This window comes from Dendropsophus ebraccatus, chromosome 3 (assembly GCF_027789765.1).
Source record: "Dendropsophus ebraccatus isolate aDenEbr1 chromosome 3, aDenEbr1.pat, whole genome shotgun sequence".
Taxonomy (NCBI): Eukaryota; Metazoa; Chordata; class Amphibia; order Anura; family Hylidae; genus Dendropsophus; species Dendropsophus ebraccatus.
The window spans coordinates 64,235,597-64,256,096 of NC_091456.1; the positions used below are offsets into that span (position 1 = coordinate 64,235,597).

Below are 20,500 nucleotides of genomic sequence, written 5' to 3' on the forward strand. Positions count from 1 at the left end.
GTTCCTAACATTTTTTATTTTACTGAGAAAGAAGCACTTATAGAGAACCTTTCAGCTAATTTTGGGATGCTAAACCACCAGCATGTGTTAACACTGCCAGCGTCTAGTGGCCTAAAACTGCCCTTGTTAAGCCCACCCAGCCCCATTATCCTGTATCTGGTGCACAAGGGTGTAAAAAGTAAATTATTTCAACATAGTGGGGCTGGGCTGAATTGCACAAAATATCATCAAACCCCTTCTGTGTAAACTCTTGCCTGGTCTCCAAACTACCTGATTCTCTTTACACAAAAACTCTATGTGGGTGACTGCAATTTTCATGGTGAAAATATTAAAAAATTGTAGATGTTTGTAATCACTCTCATCGGTACCAATAACTAATGATCCTTAACATCCAGTTTATTTGACATGTAAAATATGGTCAGTTTTATAGGAAGGCGGTTAACTTCTCTGTGTGGCCACTAAAAAAAATATTTGAAAAAGTTGCCATGGATTTCCTATGTAAACCGGCCATGGTTTTCCTATATAAACCGACAATATGTGAATAGAATACATCTACAAATCAGAACTGAACATAGACATTTACTTCTGCTATTGATTTCATTTGGCCAGGTGTAGTTGGTGACTGGGTTTGCTCCACTTCTGTACATTATACCATTTTTCACTTCTTGAATACGTTTGGTTTATAAAAACGGATTTGTGGTGGAATATATATATGTTGTGGCATATGTCAGCATACTGTTTGCCACAACTTGCCATGCATTCTCCAAATGTAGGCTGTATTTAGATGTGTACATAGTTTTAGAGTTGAGCATATCCTTAGAGATGTTCTGATTTTGTTTTTTTACAATAGTCACTTTTAATTTTCTTTAAATTGGCTATTTATAATAGTGCACAAAGGTGAACACGCGCTCTGTGTTTGCTTTACTAATATTTTTATATTTATTATATTTGATATTTATTAAATTTTATATAATACATTTTTATCAGAATGTTTTAGGCTACTTTAAAAAAAATGTCTAATAGCCAAAGCAGATTAGTTAAGTATTTCTAAAAGTATTAGCAATGCATTATGTGTATGTCCTCATAACCTGCATTATAGTGTCGTTTTTAGCTGGTATGAAAACCATATACTGTATTTTCGCAGGTGTTGCTGCTTTGGATTCCAGTGTATCTGGGAAAATTGGTTTGCGCGCTATTGTGTACTATTTTTGCACTACAGTCATAGCTGTTATTCTCGGTGAGTGTTTGTATTTTATTTTATTTTTTTATATATATAATTTATTTATTTTTTTTAGTAATATATGAATCAAAGTATACGTCACATAAATAAAACAGAAAAAATAGCAAAAATAAGTATTGTCTCTATGGGAAAGGGAATAAAGAAAAACAGGAAAAAAAAAATTTTTTTTGCTCTGCGGGAATAAGGGAAAAGAAAGGGAACCTTTACATATTGACAGAGATTCTGTATTTTATTATTTCGTGTGAAGTAGTTTTCACTGCTCCTAAGATTACAGAGACTTTCTTAGACTAGGTTCACTAGTGTCTTACCTGCCGCCACAATTCCATTTCTCTTTTTTATTTTGATTACAGAGAAAAGGAACCTAGCAGATCCATCATACTCCCCATTGAAATTTCAATGGGGTTTTTTTGCTCTGTTTGTCAGAGTTGTGCTCCGTTTTCATCAAATCCGTTAGTGTTCCTTTTTTTTGGACAGACATAAAATTTGTTCATGCAAAAAAATTTTGTCTGTCCAAAAAAATGAAACACAAACAGAAAGTGCATTTATTAAATATATGGAAAGAAAAACAGGAAAGAAAAACACTAAACCTTTGTTGTTCGATTGCAGGAATTGTTCTGGTTGTTACCATCAAACCTGGGGTGTCTCAAAGTGCAGATGAAATTGACAGAACAGGGAGTACACCAGAAGTCACTACCGTGGATGCACTGCTCGATCTATTAAGGTAAGGTAACTTTACTGGAAAATACAATATTTTGTAGACTTCATATTGACTTGAAATATTTAAAAGCATTTTTACAGTTGTGTCCTGTGGATTGTAAAGGGTGTTTGTAAAATTTGTGCTCAGGCAGATGGTAAAAGCAAAAAAAACCTATACTCACCTTTCAGGCTCACCCTTAACAATCATGATTTTTGTTTTTACTCCCTGCCTAAGCACAAATTGAAACAAAAAAATATTCCTGAAATACCCCAATAGGGACACTGAAGTGTCTGCTTCTTCTGGCTCCCTCTGCATCAAATAATGTATGAAACAACCAAATTTGTTTTGCCGCTAATCCCTTTCTATGCACAGTAATTAGGAATCTGTTGAAAGTATTGACTGACTGTGAGTTCTGGATGACTTCTATTAGGATATGTTCACACAATGGGATTTAGCGTCCGTCAAAAAGATGTCCATTATATGCCGATGACAGTTGTCAATATTGACCATGATCATTATAGAATGTCGTCATCACAAATAACGGATGTCTTTTTGTCAGAAATGACAGCCACAATATCCCGGCATGTGAACATAGCCTGAAACGATTTATGTGGCAATACAGTCTGCTTTGCATGAGACTCAATGGATTGTATATATTGGTATAAAGGCCTTGCTGTTGGGACATTATATCAGAAGATATGTTCTAAGGTTCCTGTCTCTGAAAACTGCTTCCACTACACGAAAACGCAGGCTTGGATCTCTCTTTATTATGTATGATAGATATTTTGAGGTATCATAATCCCTGCTGCATTCAAATTCTGCAGTCGGAGGGAATCAAATGCTGGGCCTTAGGGTTCGAATAACCTTTTTTTTCTGGCCCAGATGGCATATTGTGTGCATATGTCATTTTCTAATATGTATGATCATGAGAATGAAGGGACTACAACGCTGGTTTACCACTGTAGCCCCTTCACAGTTTGTTTGTTTGTTTGTTTTTGTTTTGTTGTTGCATTGGGATGCTTACAGTCAGATTGCTGCAGTTTCCTGCAGAGCTGTAATTCATGTTCTTTAGACACCACCTGCAGAATATTGACATTAATAGTGCATGTGTGTGATGAGTCAGGACATACAGAGACAGGAGTTTCTTCCTAGTACTGGTATGGAGAGCAATGTAATTTAAGTGAACTGAAAGCTGTATAATCATTTATTATGACATCTCTTTTTCTTGTTATTATAGGCAATGTCCAAGTTAAATTACCTTTACTTGGAAAAAAAAGGGTACATTGTGCCATAAATTTAGTGTATTCATTTATGACAGTTCAGGAATTTGTCATTTTGTCGTATCTCTACCATCAAGAGATATGATGTCCTAGAGATTACGGTTGATGAATGACAGAGAAAGCTTTTGTGAATAAACAGCTATAGCACAATAAAAAATAACTTTCTGATCGCAGTTGACATTACCATCAATGGCACAGAAAAACCTTCATACACTCAATAGTAAAGGCCTCTGGATTGGCATATTTACCAAGGTGGGGGGGGGGGGTAGCTCTTGCTGTATATGCTGGACTGGTATAGTTTTTGAAGCACATTATCATTTATTCCACCTATAAACTTATAGAATTTATCATTTGCCTTTATAAGTTTTTGGCTGTTGTGTCTTCTGGCAGAGAACACCAGTTGGTATAGGGAGTCTTATAACCAATGTTCCTCAGTAAAATGTATGCAAGTTATCTCATCTTTTAACAGTCAGTAAGTACCCAGCTATTAATAGATGGTTGTCTCTTCCTTTTGGAGGAGACTCTTGCTTTGTCAAAATCCCTAGTCATGTTTTAAGGCTCTTGATCAGACATAGGCGGTTTGAGAGTTAAAGTTTTCTTTTTCTTAAAGGGATAGTGCGGCGCTAAACAATTATTCACTAAATAACAACCATTACAAAGTTATTCAACTTTGTAATGTATGTTATGTTAGTGAATCGCCCCCTTCCCCGTGTTTCCCCCCACCCACACCAGACCCGGAAGTGTAGTGCTCTATACATACCTGCCTCTTGCCGACCCCCGTCTGCCATCTTTTGCCAATAATGTCATGTTCGGATGGCCGGCCGAACCGCTCCAACCGTCCCTAGTGCCGGCTGCCCTCTGCCGCGTCATCAGCTACTCAGCCGCGATTGGCTGAGCATAACTGTAACTTCTTGCTATACTGTAATATTACATAATCAACAAAAAAGGTTTATTCACAGTATGAGCACTGAGAAGAGGAAACTCATTGCCATGTGATGTTGTGTTGAATGACTATTGAACTATTAAAAGGAGATCTGGTAATGCAAATTGTAGGTAGTAGATGGCAACTGAGGATATCGTTGATCCAGAATTTTTTTTCAATCATACTATGTTGCTAGAATGGATTACGCGTTGATGTATCTATGCTGTAAGTTGTTTTTGTGACTGTTGTTTTTAACTAAATGTAAACTTACCTTTTAGAAATATGTTCCCGGAAAATCTTGTCCAGGCATGTTTCCAACAGGTAAGACAACATCTCATTGTAATTCATTGTTGTCCAGTAATGTGTTATTGATCATAGACCATATGTTTTTATTATTATTATTATTATTGAAGATTTTGTTTATTACCATATCACAAAAAGTTATTATCTTACAGAAGATAAAGATTTATCTAAAGAAATGTTAGCCAATGTGATGTGTTTAAAGAATGTCAGGGTTAACCCTTAAGATCTATGCTGAGCTGTAGGATAATATCCTAACATAATTTAGTAGGTAATTTTATAAATAGTCTAGTACACTAAAAAAAAGATCAGCTAGTAATGACAGCCTAATACAGCAACTTGACTGAAAATACACTGATCTCCTATCTTGAACCTCTTCAGACAAGAGAAGACAATAAGTCTATTTTCTATCACAGTACAAGACCAAGCGTGAAGAGCTGAACCCATCAAAGGAAACTGACAAGAACAGCACCATTGAGAAGAACGATACTTTCAGTCTGTTTTCGACAGTAGTTCAGGAGGTAACATGCAGTGCCAAACCTTTTAAGATCTTAAGGGGTCCCATTTTGTGTTTAATATATGATATACATTTTTTTTGTACGTCTAATAAATAAGAGTAGCAACTTTAGTTAGAGACTTTGCTGTATATTCACAGGAAGCTCCTAGATATATGTTTATATATTTTTTGTACTGTACTGTATCTAGTAAAGACAATGGGGGAGATTTATCAAACATGGTATAAAGTGAAACTGGCTCAGTTGCCCCTAGCAACCAATCAGATTCCACCTTTCATTCCTCACAGACTCTTTGGAAAATAAAAGGTGGAATCTGATTGGTTGCTAGGGGCAACTGAGACAGTTTCACTTTACGCCATGTTTAATAAATCTCCTCTAATGAATTTAAAGTAAATGTATCATTTACCCTTTTTTACTGTTTAGAGCCATATACAGAAACTATTTAAAAAAAATTAAAATATGTTTAACATAAAAACTTGATTTAAACGATAGGTAATTGTCTAATAACACACTCCCTTGAGACAGGTAAAAGTCCATTAGAAGGAGCAAAATAGGTGAAGCATCCAAACCATGTTTGTTGTTAAATGTGACAGGTGGTTATTTGATTACTTTTTAAAGTTAACATTGTCTTTATCCTTACAGAACATAACAAAGGAATACAAAATCGTTGGCCTTTACACCGATGGAGTCAATGTCTTAGGCCTCATTGTCTTCTGTCTCGTATTCGGTATTGTAATTGGAAAAATGGGTGAAAAGGGCCAAGTTTTGGTGGATTTTTTTAATGCACTAAATGAGGCAACAATGCAAATAGTCCAAATCATCATGTGGTAAGTGATAAACATGCATCTTACTTAACAAGCAATACACCTTGCAATTCACCTTATTGAAAGAGGATTCTAAGTGGTTTAGGCAAATTAAAATGGAAGATAGCTAGAGATGAGCAAACCTCTAGCATGCTCGAGTCCATCCGAACCCGTCCTTTCGGCATTTGATTAGCGGTGGCTGCTGAACTTGGATAAAGCCCTAAGGCTATGTGGAAATCATGGATATAGTCATTGGCTGTATCCATGTTTTCCAGACAACCTTAGAGCTTTATCCAAGTTCAGCAGCCCCAGCTAATCAAATACCGAACGATCGGCTTCGGATGGACTCGAACCCGAACCCGGTTCGCTCATCTCTAAAGATAGCATTTTCAATAGGAGCCCTAATGTATTTATCAAAACAACAATAATTAATATATATGTAACCCTCTAACATATATCTATGTCAGCTCACTACCAATCACTGACTGAAGCGGGACAGCGTGGCAACCAGTTATTGGCTGATAAGGCTGTCACTGCAGAGATGAGTTTAGCAGGGTGACCAAAAGGCACCATAGGGGAAACCTGGTAAGTGTAATGGGTTAAGAAAAGAATGTTTGTTTATTATTTTTTCAGCAAGGGCACCTACATATAACATATTTTACATGGCTGAGTATTCCAGTAACGTTTAGTAGAGGGAGGAGTACAACATTTCTTATATTTGCTTGTAGTATTCATTTACAGAAAGTTTGTTAAAATGACGGTCACCATTTAAGGTAGGCATAATGTTAAATATTGTTAAAAAATAAGTCTAATTAATAATTTTAAAAAAACTTTTGGGAGTCGCACTGCTGTGCAGGTCATCTCTGTAAAGGACAGAACGAGGAAGGTGTGATTACTGTAAAAAAAAAAAAAACAACTCTGCACAGTGAGCTTTTAGAAGGATGCAGTTAATAAGTTATTCATGTTCCTGCAAATTCTTGTCCCTCCCTGAGTGCATTAGTTTACATCGGAAGGACATTGTTACATAGTTACAAAGTTAATACGGTTGAAAAAAGACACATGTCCATCAAGTTCAACCAAGGAGGGAATGGATACAGGGAAGGAGGAATATACAAGGAGGGAATAGATGGAGGGAAGGAGGGATATACAAGGAGGGGATGGATACAGGGAAGGGGGAGGGATGATGATTGGTTTCATACATTATGCATTAATGTTATTTTGGTCTAAGAACTTGTCTAAGCCTGTTTTAAAGCCCTCTACATTTTTTGCTGTGACCAGATCCTGGGGTAGACTGTTCCATAGTGTCACTGTTCTCATGGTAAAGAAGACTTGTCGCCTCTAGAGAATTAACCTTTTTTTCTGCAGGCGGCAGTGCCCCCTTGTCCATTGAAAGGGTTTTACCTGGAACATCTTTTCCAAATATTTCTTGTAGGGGCCATTTATATATTTAAATAAATTTATCATATTTCCCCTTAATGCGACTCTGTTCCCACAATATGACCCCCCAAACCGCTTGTACCTTCAGATAGCTGCTTTTAATCCAAGATCTGTCCTGTGGTCCATTTGGCAGGTGATGCAGTTATTGTCCTAAAAAAAGAACTTTTAAACTGGCAGCCCGTGCCAAATGGGAGTAGCCTAGATTATGTATGCATTAGCCTGGCACAACCTCTCTGTCCTTCCTCCCCGCCCTCCTCATCATTAGGAATGCTCCAGGCAGATTGACTACTATTCGTCAGATGTGTCAGCCTGACACCTGGGCTGGATCGTTAAGACACCTGTGCAAATGTTCAGCATGGAGAAAATGTTCCAGTGGCATTCCTAATGATGAAGAGGGAGGGGAGACAAGGGGAGGGGTGGTGCAAAGTTAGGGCACAGATATTCTAAGCCACGCCCGTAGGGCACAGGGCTGTAAGTTTAAAAGTTGTTTTTTAGGACAATAACTGCATCACCTGCCAAACGTACCGCAGGACAGATATTGGATTAAAAGCAGCTATCCGAAGGTACAAGCGGTTTGGGGGGGGTCAGATTGTGGGTAAAGAGTCGCTTTAAATGTCTCTTCTCAAGACTAAACAAATTTTATTCTTTTAATCTCTCCTCATAACTAAGATGCTCCGTTCCCCTTATTAGTTTAGTTGCCCGTCTTTGTACCCTTTCCAGCTCTAGGACATCCTTTCAAATCTGGACGGCATACTCCAGATGAGGCCGCACCAAAGCTTTATAAAGTGGTAATATTATATCCCTGTCCAGATCTGAGTCCAGATCTGAGTCCAGATCTGTTTTAATGCATGACAATATCCTGCTGGCCTTAGAAGCCGCTGACTGACATTGTGTGCTGTTCTGTAGTCTATTATCTACAAGTACACCCAGATCCTTCTCTATCAGGGACTCTCTTAGTGTAACTCCCCCTAGGACATATGATGCATGTGGGTTATTAGTACCCAGGTGCATAACTTTACATTTATCGACATTAAACCTCATTGAACCTCATTTGTTTTACTATAACTTTTTATTTAATTAACACAAATATTCCTTTAATGTATTTTAGGTACATGCCCCTTGGCATCTTATTTTTAATTGCAGGGAAGATAATTGAAGTTAATGACTGGGAGATTTTCCGCAAGCTTGGCCTTTATATGGCAACAGTGCTCAGTGGGTATGTAATATTTTTAAAACCGATTAATCAATAGTCTGTCAATGTGGAAAAATAATACATTTAAATAGTTCTAAATAGATCAAAATAGTATAAAAGTAGTAGTAGTATAAAAGTTTTTTTTGTCCATCCATAAAATTGTAATGTTTATCTATCTTCCCTTAGGTTCTTATAATGATTAAAATTACTATTATAGTGTAAGGTTGACACATTTCATTACCTTTCTCTTACAGACTGGCCATTCATTCTGTTATAGTGTTGCCACTTATTTATCTTATAATTGTGCGGAAGAATCCTTTCCGTTTTGCAATGGGTATGGCACAGGCTCTTCTTACGGCTCTTATGATATCATCCAGGTAAGGCCTACCTATCGTTGATTTTAAAATCTTAGTTGTCGCTATCAAAAATTTTACTAAGCCAAAAACTGATGCAGCCAGGCGACAGACCTGTATGAAATATCCAGTTATGCCTCCTCAGCTGCACCTCACCAACATTTGGGGGTATGTTATAATAAAGGTCCACCTCCCAGCATGAAAAGCATTGCATTAGAGCAAAAGCAACATAAGTCACCTAAAAGAGGCTTTTTGAAATCCTAAGGATACCAAAAAAAAAAAAAAAAAAAATCATTGTAGGACTTTCTAGGAATCCAAACACCACTTACACCACTCTCCAAGCAGAGTCAAGCAGTAATGAGCAAAAATGAATAGGCACAGTTTTCAGATCAACACTAGAGATGAGCAAACTTTTCAAAAGTTCGGTCCGACCGGACATTCAGATTTTTTCGGAAGGTTCGGTCTGACCGAATTTCGGATTTCTTCGGATTTCATAGTTTAAAGCATCTATATGATACGGGGGTAGTGTATTTGGTTGAATTTAGGGCTTTACATGTCATTAACATCATTATCTTTTCGATATCTCAAAGTCAATGTTTTTTTTTAGACTTCCAATATTCACCATTACAGGGTCTATGCAGGAAACTCACCATTACAGGGTCTATGCAGGAAATTCACCATTACAGGGTCTATGCAGGAAAAAGGTCACAAATGCAGTGAAGGAGCAGCAGTAGTCATTGGAGGCCAGTGGAGGTCCAGCAATAGTCATTTGAGGCCAGTACAGGAGCAGCAGTAGTCAACATGGAGGCCAGGCAGGAGCAGCAGTAGCCAACATGCAGGACAGGCAGGAGCAGCAGTAGCCAACATGGAGGTCAGGCAGGATCAGCAGTAGCCAACATGGAGGCAAGGCAGGAGCAGCAGTAGCCAACATGGAGGGCAGGCAGGATCAGCAGTAGCCAACATGGAGGCCAGGCAGGAGCAGCAGTAGCCAACATGGAGGCCAGGCAGGAGCAACAGTAGTCAACAATTGGGTATATAGCACTTTTTTTTAAGATATAATGCTATACACCTAAACCAGGTATTTTAGACTCTCAGGATAAGACGGATGTGATATACACACTTTCAATCAGAAGGGTCCAAGTATAGAAATTTGGTATATAGCACTTTTTTAAGATACAATGCTATACACCTGAACCAGGTATTTTAGTCTCTCAGGATACGACAGATGTGATATACACACTTTCAATCAGAAGGGTCCAAGTATAGAAATTGGGTATATAGCACTTTTTTTAAGATACAATGCTATACACCAGAACCAGGTATTTTAGTCTATCAGGATAAGATGGATGTGATATACACACTTTCAATCCGAAGGGTCCAAGTATGGAAATTGGGTGTATATATATATATATATATATATATATATATATATATATATATATATACGTATATACATTGCATTTGTTTTAAGATACAATGCTATACACCTGAACCAGGTATTTTAGTCTCTCAGAATAAGACCGATGTGATATACACACTTTCAATCCGAAGGGTCCAAGTATGGAAATTGGGTGTATATATATATATATATATATGTATATACATTGCATTTGTTTTAAGATACAATGCTATACACCTGAACCAAGTATTTTAGTCTCTCAGGATAAGACAGATGTGATATACACACTTTCAATCAAAAGGGTCCAAGTATAGAAATTGGGTATATAGCACTTTTTTTTAAGATACAATGCTATACACCTTAACCAGGTATTTTTGTCTCTCAGGATAAGACAGATGTGATATACACACATCAGAAGTATAGGACTTGTATATCTGTACTGCACGTTTTGGTTCCGTGCACCCTTTTCTGTCCAATGCCTAATCTATCTATATTTCGCCCTCTCTATATTTCTCTCTCAATCACTAGATGTTTCTCCTCTCCGCTTTCCTAATCTTTCCTTTCCTTTCCCACAATATCCTCTCAGTAGTCTGTAGTACACAACAGCAGCTTACTTCCTCTCTCTCCCTCTACACACTGCGTGGTGCGGTCATGTGACTGCTCCTTTTAAATAAATACCGACGTCACACAGGGGGTGGGCTAGTACAAGATCCCTGCTGATTGGATGTGTTCCGGGCATCATGGGAAAGCGCTTTTCCCGCCCGGAACACTTCCTGCTTTCTAGAATGGTGGCTGCCATTTTAGAAAGCAAGAAATAAAAAAATGGGAGCGGATTTCCAAAAATCCGAATCCGATCGGACTCGGATTTTTGGGAAAATCCGAACCGGATCCCATACCGGGCGAACCGGTTCGCTCATCTCTAATCAACACTGCTGCCCATCCATTTTTGTTAAACATATGTATATAAAGTGTGAGTAATATAATGCCTTTACTTTCAGCATTTTACAGGAATCTCTTGGCAACAGCTGTTTGCCTCCACTCAGTGGAATAAACTAAATATAAGACATCTGATCCTTTGTTCTAGCCCTGATGCTGCTATCTGGTTACAAAAAAAAGCAGAATTCTAATTTTAACTTTAGTTAGGTAAGGCGGAGCAGAAGATAACAGTAGCAAAATATTGAAGAAGTCTAGCGAAAAATTTTAATAAAGTATTGTATTGCCTCACAAAAGTTAGACCAATCCCCAATGTACACTTTTGTGCTTTTTTCCCTGCACTTACTACTGCATCAAGGCTTCACTTCCTGGATAAAATGGTGATGTCACAACCCGACTCCCAGAGCTGTGCGGGCTGTGGCTGCTGGAGAGGATGATGGCAGGGGGACACTGAGGGACACAGGGCACCGGAGAGACACTGAGCATCACAGCTCGCACAGCTCTGAGAGTCGGGTCGTGACATCACCATTTTATCCAGGAAGTAAAACCTTGATGCAGTTTTAAAACTCTAGTCATTTTCCAAATTATTTTAGTACATTGTATTGCCGGTTCCCTGCACATTCTGTACAGTGCTTGAATTCACAATAGATTACAATCCCTGCATTAACTTACAATTAGAGATAAGCTCATCTCTACTAACAATACTTATAAATTTATAGACTTTATCACCTATTATGAACCATGTTGATGTTATAATGTGTTCACCTAAAGCTATATTTTAGTACATTTTAAATCTTAATGTGGGTGGAATAACTGGATACTTTTGTAATAAACACAATGCTATGACAAGGCCCATTATAATGTAAAATCTGTTTCTGTTTAAGGCTATGTTCACACACTGTAATGAATTTGGAAACCTACAGCCATAGTGGTAATTGAACAGGTTTTTGATTTCATTAATTTCTATTGATTTCAATAGAGCAACTGCCATTTTTGTGTACACAGTTTATCGACTATGGCCGTTCTTCACTGTGGCCGACCAAAATAATGATCATGTCTACTTTCTACGGCTGTTGTTTTAATGTGGTGCGAACGTGGCCTATAAATGTTAAGTAAAGGCATTTGATTTAAAAACAATACCATGATATATATCTATTCTCTCTCTCTCTCTCTCTCTCTCTCTCTCTCTCTCTCTCTCTCTCTCTCTCTATATATATATATATATATATATATATATATATATGAACAAGGAAGTAGATGAATGAATAATTACTCACAGTGAGAAGATAACTGATAAGCCTGATATGCACATTGTCACTGATTTACTACAAAAACATGTTAGTTCTGCTGCTAGACCCAGCATACTTCTTTAATATCACGTGTTAACCATTTTCAGCTCAGCAACTTTACCAGTAACTTTCCGTTGCGCTGAGGAAAAGAACCGGATAGACAAACGGATAACAAGATTTGTACTACCGGTGGGAGCCACTATCAATATGGATGGAACAGCACTCTATGAGGCAGTGGCAGCAGTGTTCATTGCACAGCTAAATGACATGAACCTGGATGTTGGTCAGATTGTCACTATTAGGTATGTAGTCTTGGCAGCCAAAATGTTCATTACTGGAATTTTATTTTCAAAATCCAGACTCTATATCCCTAAATTTGTCAAACTTGAGACATGTCAAAAGTTTTAATTGGTCTGGTTCTAAGTGTTCAGACCCATACTGAATGTGTGAACAAACCAAGAGAAGACGGCCCTAAGCATGGTCCTCTCCAGACTCTGTCATGTGATGAGTTGAGCTCCTTATGTAAGTCTATGGAACCCGACTCTTTTCACTAATGCAGAGCGAGGAGCAGACAACGCTGCAGTGCGGTCTTCTCCTGGCTTGTTCTCCCTATTGGTACGGGTCTGAACACGCAGATCAGGACTGATAAAAACTTTTGATATGTCTCAATGACATGTCAAAAGTTTTCCCAAACGACAGTGACACTTCAAAATTTGTGTCATTATTTAATATTATTACCATTTTTTACAGTGTGACAGCTACAGCCGCCAGCGTAGGAGCTGCCGGGGTACCTCAGGCCGGCCTGGTTACTATGGTGATTGTTCTTAGTGCCGTGGGGCTTCCAGCAGATGATGTCACTCTTATTATTGCTGTTGACTGGCTTCTGTAAGTGCATAGCCAATACAGTATAATATGTTATCAAAATTGCTGCTTTTTGTATACTAGTAATAGGCTGCATCTTTATTTCTAAATTCTTTAAACCTTAACCATAAATCAAAGATTACAACATAAAATGCACATAGAAATAGCAAAAAAAAAATATGAAAATGAATGTCTAAAAGCAGAAGGAAAACAGTTGTGTTGCCTTGGCAACTAGTCAGCTATCATTTTCTAGCTTGCATCAAGAAATTACATAATGTGGAAGGTGAGATATGTGAAGAAGATATTTAGAGTTAATTGTTAAACATTTCATCCTTGACCTGTAGCTTGCAGATGGCACATTATCACAGACATTATAGCCCTGTCTGTTACAGAATAATCATTGTTTATTGCACTCAGTATAATTACTGGAGATAAAAAAAAAGGCCAGAGAAGGATCATTTCGACTTCTTCAGATTAAAATAATTCTATATATGATGGAGAATAGCTAAAACATCATACATATTAAAAGCAACAGTGAAAAGAAATAGTAAACCTGCACCAGTCCTATGAAGCAATACATACCTGTGGATATTGGTATTCACTCTTCTATGGGTGGCCACTATATCTCTGAAGGTTGAAGGCGGGGTGCACAGACTGTACAGGAGACATCCCCCATGAATGTAGAAAAAAACAAGACCGGCCACTCTCAGTTAGTTTGCAATACAAAACCTCAGTTAATTCCATATTGGAACACAGCAGGGAAGGGAGAGAGACAAGCGCGGGTGTATATCCTGAGGCAGGCGTTTCAGGCAGAGTGCCCTTCCTCTGGTCAGGAACTTTCCTATCGTGGCCTGATGCACAGTCCCTCAAAAAAGTGACATTTCTTTTCTATACATGACATGGATTTTAGATTCATGTCAGGTAAAATCCAATAGAATGTCTCCCGGCCCCCTCTCGTCAGGGCTACAGCCATACATTGACTGAGCAGACAGCTGAGGCAACGCATCAAATAAACCAGATAGTAGTGATAACAAGCAAAGAATGGGAGACATCAGACCAGGAGCTGTGATGTTGCTCTTTTTTTAAGTTCTCTGTCAGGTTGTTGACTTTCACTAAGCAATTTAACACATCATAAATAATCAACCATTTCTTTTCTCCAGGGATCGATTTAGGACCATGGTAAATGTTCTTGGTGATGCATATGGAACTGGGATAGTTGAGAAACTCTCTAAGAAAGAATTGGAGCAAATGGATATCACATCAGAAGTTAACATTGCCAACCCTTTTGCCATTGAGCCAAGTATACTGAAAAATGAGGAGGACAGTGAGGGGAAAAAGTCTTACGTGAACGGAGGATTTGCTGTGGATAAATCTGATAATATATCTTTCACTCAGACATCGCAGTTCTGAATAAGGGAGAGGAGCTGAGCGCACAAGGACCTAATGGAACATAAAGTTTAGAACAGACGACAAATTGAAATTTTTGTCTTCAATATTGGAACTAATACTTTTTTGCCTCTTGCCAGCAGGTTAAATGAAAGGGAGAGTTGTAAAATACTTCACTTTTTTATATGGGAACATGAAGTTCTCAACGATTTTGGAATGTATTACCAGTTAGCATGTTGTTTACCTGGGTTGTGACATCTAGGTCAGTAATGTGAATCTTTTGCATTGGCTCTGTTGAAGCACAGTCCCTCATATCCTTACAATATCTTGTGTTTTCTTCATTTGGACTAAGCGACCACAAGGTAAAATGCAAGTTGCCTTAGATACAGTATAATGCATTCTACTAACAGCCATGTGGGAAAGAATCCATAGGCTATTTATGAACAAGGATGTGTGTCTGTGTCTTCCTATAGTTTTCTTCTGACAGTTATTCATTGGCTACATAGTACATAGTACATAAACAGTATGAGCCCCCTCACCCACATCGACCCATCATAAATATACAGGAGTTTTTTTTTATACCTTTACTGGATGATGGCTTAGAAAGGGACAGTGATAAAGAGTACCATCATGATATGACAACATTTTTACATTATGCCTTTTTATACCAAGTCTATTATATTTGATTCCTTGTGGTCCTTTAAAAAATGTCTTGAAAATTGCCAGACAGAGCAGCATTTTGTTTATAGGGTGCTCATGTTTGTTTTATTTTTTAATATTTTTTTTTTTTTGTAAAAAATTAAGAAATATTCACTCTTACCAGTCTTCCAAATTATTTTTTGTGCAGAAAAATTGATTTTTGCTTGTCCATGTGCAGGGATAAGGCAATAAAAGGGTATTATTATCATGCATAGATATTTAGGAAGCATGTGGGGAAGGCCCATTCTATCTTGATAACCAAGGGGATTGGACATGCACTCTACTCATACTGTGTGGGGTTCCCATTACAATTCAGCGTGTCGTATATTTGTCTACACTGAAAGTCACCACCACTGATAACTATTATACAAGTTAATAAGACATAACATGGGTATAATAAATGACCTATTATATGTTTGCTGATTATAGCCAGTAGACATACAATGAAACACGCATGTGAAGACTATTCAAGAAATAACTATTTACTTCAGTATATGTCTGTTGACAAACATATTAATCTGTATGTGTGCACTTTAAACATTGAAATGATCAAGGCCAGCTGTATATAAAAAAATGTCTGTCTGGTCATGGACTGATTTGTAATGATGATAATTTATAATCTGAGATTATACATAGCTGGTCTATACTTATTTCTTTTAGTTCTTGTGACTCTTGTGTCTTTTACTCAACAGAGCTGAGAAGTGTTGGACATTTGTTAGAGGGGTTGGAATAATTCACTATTAGCGAGGTGTATGCTACATTGCCTTAACATGATAGACATGCCATTGAATCAGAGTGCCAAAAAAATAAACTCATTTATAATAAAACTCCTTTGAAAAGATTTCTTTGTATGCTGATCACAGTCTTATGTAACCAGCGAAATGTACGACTGTAGGCCACTTCACTAAAAGCTTTCTTATTTTACATTCTGTTATCACAGGATTGATTTGTTTCTAAGGTTCAGACGGGTAACAAAAGAATTGACACCTTTAAAAAGTGTTCATCATGACTCAGTTTTGTTGAGTTGCAGTAAACATCACTGTGAAGTTGAATTTGTCAGGAAAGAGAATTTAAGCCTTGAATAAAAATAATTTAATAACAATTCAGCACTTAATATCCAACACTGAAAAGATAAAGCAAAGGCAAATAGGGGATATGCTTATTGTGTTACTTTATAAGAATCTTGAGTAATGTGTGTATGTACTTTAATCCTGTTGTATGGAAAATATCTCAGACAAAATGTGCAAAATGTTTTTCTTTCAGTATTTCTCCAGCAAATATTCAAATCATTTTTACATCTCTTTTCTGTGAAACATGCGTTATTTTTTTGTCATTATGACTATTGGTAATTAATTATTTTATGTAATATTGGGGAAAAATGTAAAAAAAAATAAAAATAAAATAAGTGTTAGCAAAGTGCTTAAAGCATACATATCATTTTAAGAACTTCCAGGTGCTGAGAACCCCACCAATCAGTAGAACGAACAGACAGATGCGCGAAGCAGAGTGTGCCCTGCCTCCTTATTTCTGTCTCACTGCTAATGTAGCGATAGACGGAATTATAGTGGAGCCCTACGGAACATCCGGTAAGTGCGTCGACCAGAAGTTCCATTGGCTCCCATTATAATTCCATCAACTGCTGCTTTAGCAATGAGACCGAAATGAAGGGATAGAGCACATGCTGCTGGGCATCTTCCCCTTCATTTCAACTGATCAGCGAGGTTCTCAATACCTGGACCCCGACTGATACAAACTTCTGACCTGTTGCTATGACATGTCAGGAGTTTAAAATGATAGGTACACTTTAAATGCTTCTTAAAACGGTAACCCTTTCCATTGCTTCAATTTTGTATAGGGGATATATATAAGGGCTGGGGCCACAACTTTGAACTGTTATTAAGTCTTTTGGGCTGTTGTTTTACATATTGTATCACCCGTGAGGTCATAAAGACCTTTTTGTGACATTTATTCTGGTTTTGCAAAGACTCAGCATCTCCTGCAGTTACTCATCACCCGGAGATCACATGATCACCAGGTAGGGAATCAGGAAGCTTTATGGCTGATGCTGAGCTTGGTGTGCAGTGCTTGTGATCAGGAAGGGAAAAACAGTAATAATCTGAGTCTCTCTGCTGTCACTGATAGCTAGCTCCTCTCTCCTGTACAGTCTCTGTGCCAGTACAGACATTTTGAAGTGTCCTTGCAGAGAGGACTGAGGAACACCCAGCTGTTTAGTCAACAAGAGGTCTGCAAGTAGTTAAAGTAACTTTGTACCACAACATGTTAAATTTGCACTCTCATTACTAAGCCCATGAAAAACATCAGAGTATTTCTTAGGGGTTTAGAGATGCAAAAATGTGCATTCTTCAAATAAATGAATGGCTCCAGAAGCTTACAGAAGTGATGGCCAAATGCAGCTTGCTATTTTTCATTTTAGGTCATCTTTCAGAAAGCTTAATGAGATGGTTCTTAAACACTCGTACACTTATAATAGAACTCTAAAATACTGTATAAACTGTAATTTAAGCTGCTTTTTTTAACAGTCTGGTAAAATTAGGGCTCTGCTATGTCCACCATTCATTTTAAATGTATTACAATGTAATTGTTATGCTGATGTATCATTATAATTACATTTTTCATTACATAAATGAATACTCATTTGCAGTGATTAATTTAAGGCTATATTCACATGCAGTAAGAGAACAGCCGTTCGGTGACCTGGCCGGGTCGCTGAACGGTCGGCCTCTGAAAAGATCATCCTGGCCGGTACAGCAGTACCAGCCGGATGATGTTTCGGGCCACAGAGTTCTGATACGGGTCCAGCCGTGCATGCCCACATCTGGACTCCCTACAGCACACTATGGCACAGCCGCTCATTCCACAGTGTGCACTGACATGGGTTTCAATGAATAGCGGCTGCAGAAAACTGACATGTCAGTTCTTTGCGGCGCCACAAGGGATCCCATAGATGGCTGTGTAACATATATTTCCGTAATAATCACAGCCGTTGTACAACGGCCATGATTCTATGAAAATATACGTTGTGTGAACATAGCTTAATACTGTATTGTAAAAGTGTTCATAGCTCCGTCTTAAAGGGGCTTACCCAAGCAATACCCATCTTGATACGCAGGAAATGCCTGGTCAGCCACTTCCATAGTGGTGACCCACCTCAGGCATTGATTTTTCAAGTGGGCGTTTCCTTCTGCTAAGAAGGACATTGAAAATAGTAATTAGTTGGACATGGTTGAAATGACATTGGGTGGGGGTGGGGTGATTAGTGAGATGAATCCTGTTTTTGTTAATTTTTTTTAATTATTATTTAGTATAATGTATTTTGTGCCCAGAATTATATCTACGTCTAAGGCAAGGACAGACAGTCTTAACCCCTTCCCACATATGAATGTGCCGTCACATCCATTTTAATCCCCCATCCCCGCATATTGATGTTCTGGAACATCCATGGATGATGTGTCATATATATCTGAATAGACAATCAGGTTGTTCATTCCCCTGGTTGGACAGTAAGATACCATATGAAAGTTAAAAAGAAACCTAAAATAAACACATAATTCCCATGTTTGCTATTTGCTCCAATGCAAATAATAAATGTAAAAGAGTACACACATATTGGTATTGTCACGTGCATAACAACACTGGCAATAAAATTATCACAATGTTACTAGATCTTTGACCGCAGAAAGTTAGAAAAAAAACTTTTTTTCCATTAAATGTGGGTGTTTTTCACAAGAAAATCCTAACTATATTGACCAAAATTTACCACTAACCTTAAGTTCAACATGTGACAAAACACAATCTGAATCACTAGGATAAGTTTAAACATCAAGGAGCTGTTACCACACAAAGTGAGACAGGTCAAATTCGAAAAATAGGTTCTGGCCCTTAAAGCCAAAATTAGCACGGTCTTGAAGGGGTTAAAGAAAGAAGGCCTAAGGATAAACACAATTGATACATCCCGCCCCCCTCCCCAGATTCACAGTAGCCTTCTACTACAGAAATGGGTGCATCAAAGAGTCCTTTGCATAAAAAGAAACAATCCATGCAATGAAGACACAAAATTAAGATGTGTAATATAGTACTGTATTAAATTAATGAATGTAAAAACAATCATATGAATGAACGTGAATTTGTTAGATTGAGTTTACTTGACTGGAGCTGAATCTTTTCAGTGTTGTGACTTATGACCAAACTGAGGTAACATTGTAGCAGCTGTATTCTGTATGATGGCTGTTAAAATACTATAAAATGTACAGTAATTCCGTAGTGTACAAAAATGTGCCTATCTACTATAGCCAATATCTTATTATCTGGACTCCCCTAATCAACCTCTTATCTTAATAGGTTTTATTGAGTAGCTAACATTAGAATATTATAGTAGATTGCCTTATTCACTAAATGAAAGCTATTAACTACTATTGACTGTGTCAAGGTTTAATACTAATTGAAACACTCAACTGAAACCATATGTTGAAACCTCTGGAAGCTAAAGTATAGCAGATGTTAGTTCAGTTTGGTCTCAGACCTTTAAGTCATGTGCCAAAAATATTGAAATTTACTCCTTTGAGTAAATGGTGTATACATTTATTAAATATGTCAAACTGTAACTTTGAACTGTACATGTGTAAAATAAAAAACAATGTAAATCTGCAGGCTTTAAATGCCAATATATCCTACTGAAAATAATAAAATGTGTGCAGCTACATAAATTAATCATTTACTTTGGCTTTTGTTATCATGCTTCTTGGTGGTATGTAGATGGTTAGGTGAATCCATATTGGATTTTCATGTTGACAATGTAGTGACAGATCTGTTTTCTCTGCCTCCTGAAGATAACCACCAATGACCTGCATCTAAGGCATACATAACATACAAGCAAACCATGCAACTGACAACTTCCCCTGTTCTCTTCCCTGTCTAGACTTCAACTCAACTACCTGATAATTAGTACGAGTCCCAGGCCTCTGTCTCTGGGTGAAGCTAACTAGTGAAAGTTTTCCCAAGTCGAGCGTAGTCAGTAGAGAGCAGCTAATATGCATCTGTGCTCTACTGTGGATCAGTCCCACTGCCTTTTCTCTCTAGGGGGTGACTGTCCTGAAGATCCACGGCTAGGCAAGGGTTGTTCCTCTAACTCTGGTTACCCCAAGGTTGCGTTCAACAGTGCATGACTGCTCTCACA

General features: G+C 37.8%; 1 protein-coding gene across 1 annotated transcript in view; it reads left to right on the top strand.

Moving 5' to 3' along the window:
• The window catches only part of SLC1A1 (solute carrier family 1 member 1), a 40,591-nt gene extending 20,550 nt beyond the window's left edge, over positions 1-20,041 (top strand). The window contains exons 3-12 of the mRNA XM_069961914.1: positions 1,145-1,237; positions 1,847-1,961; positions 4,418-4,460; positions 4,856-4,960; positions 5,597-5,781; positions 8,303-8,410; positions 8,641-8,763; positions 12,468-12,662; positions 13,111-13,245; positions 14,382-20,041. Coding sequence (XP_069818015.1) covers positions 1,145-1,237; positions 1,847-1,961; positions 4,418-4,460; positions 4,856-4,960; positions 5,597-5,781; positions 8,303-8,410; positions 8,641-8,763; positions 12,468-12,662; positions 13,111-13,245; positions 14,382-14,631 — 1,352 coding nt within the window. The 3' untranslated portion in view covers positions 14,632-20,041. The remainder of the gene's footprint in view (positions 1-1,144; positions 1,238-1,846; positions 1,962-4,417; positions 4,461-4,855; positions 4,961-5,596; positions 5,782-8,302; positions 8,411-8,640; positions 8,764-12,467; positions 12,663-13,110; positions 13,246-14,381) is intronic.
• The last annotated feature ends 459 nt before the right edge of the window (positions 20,042-20,500 follow it).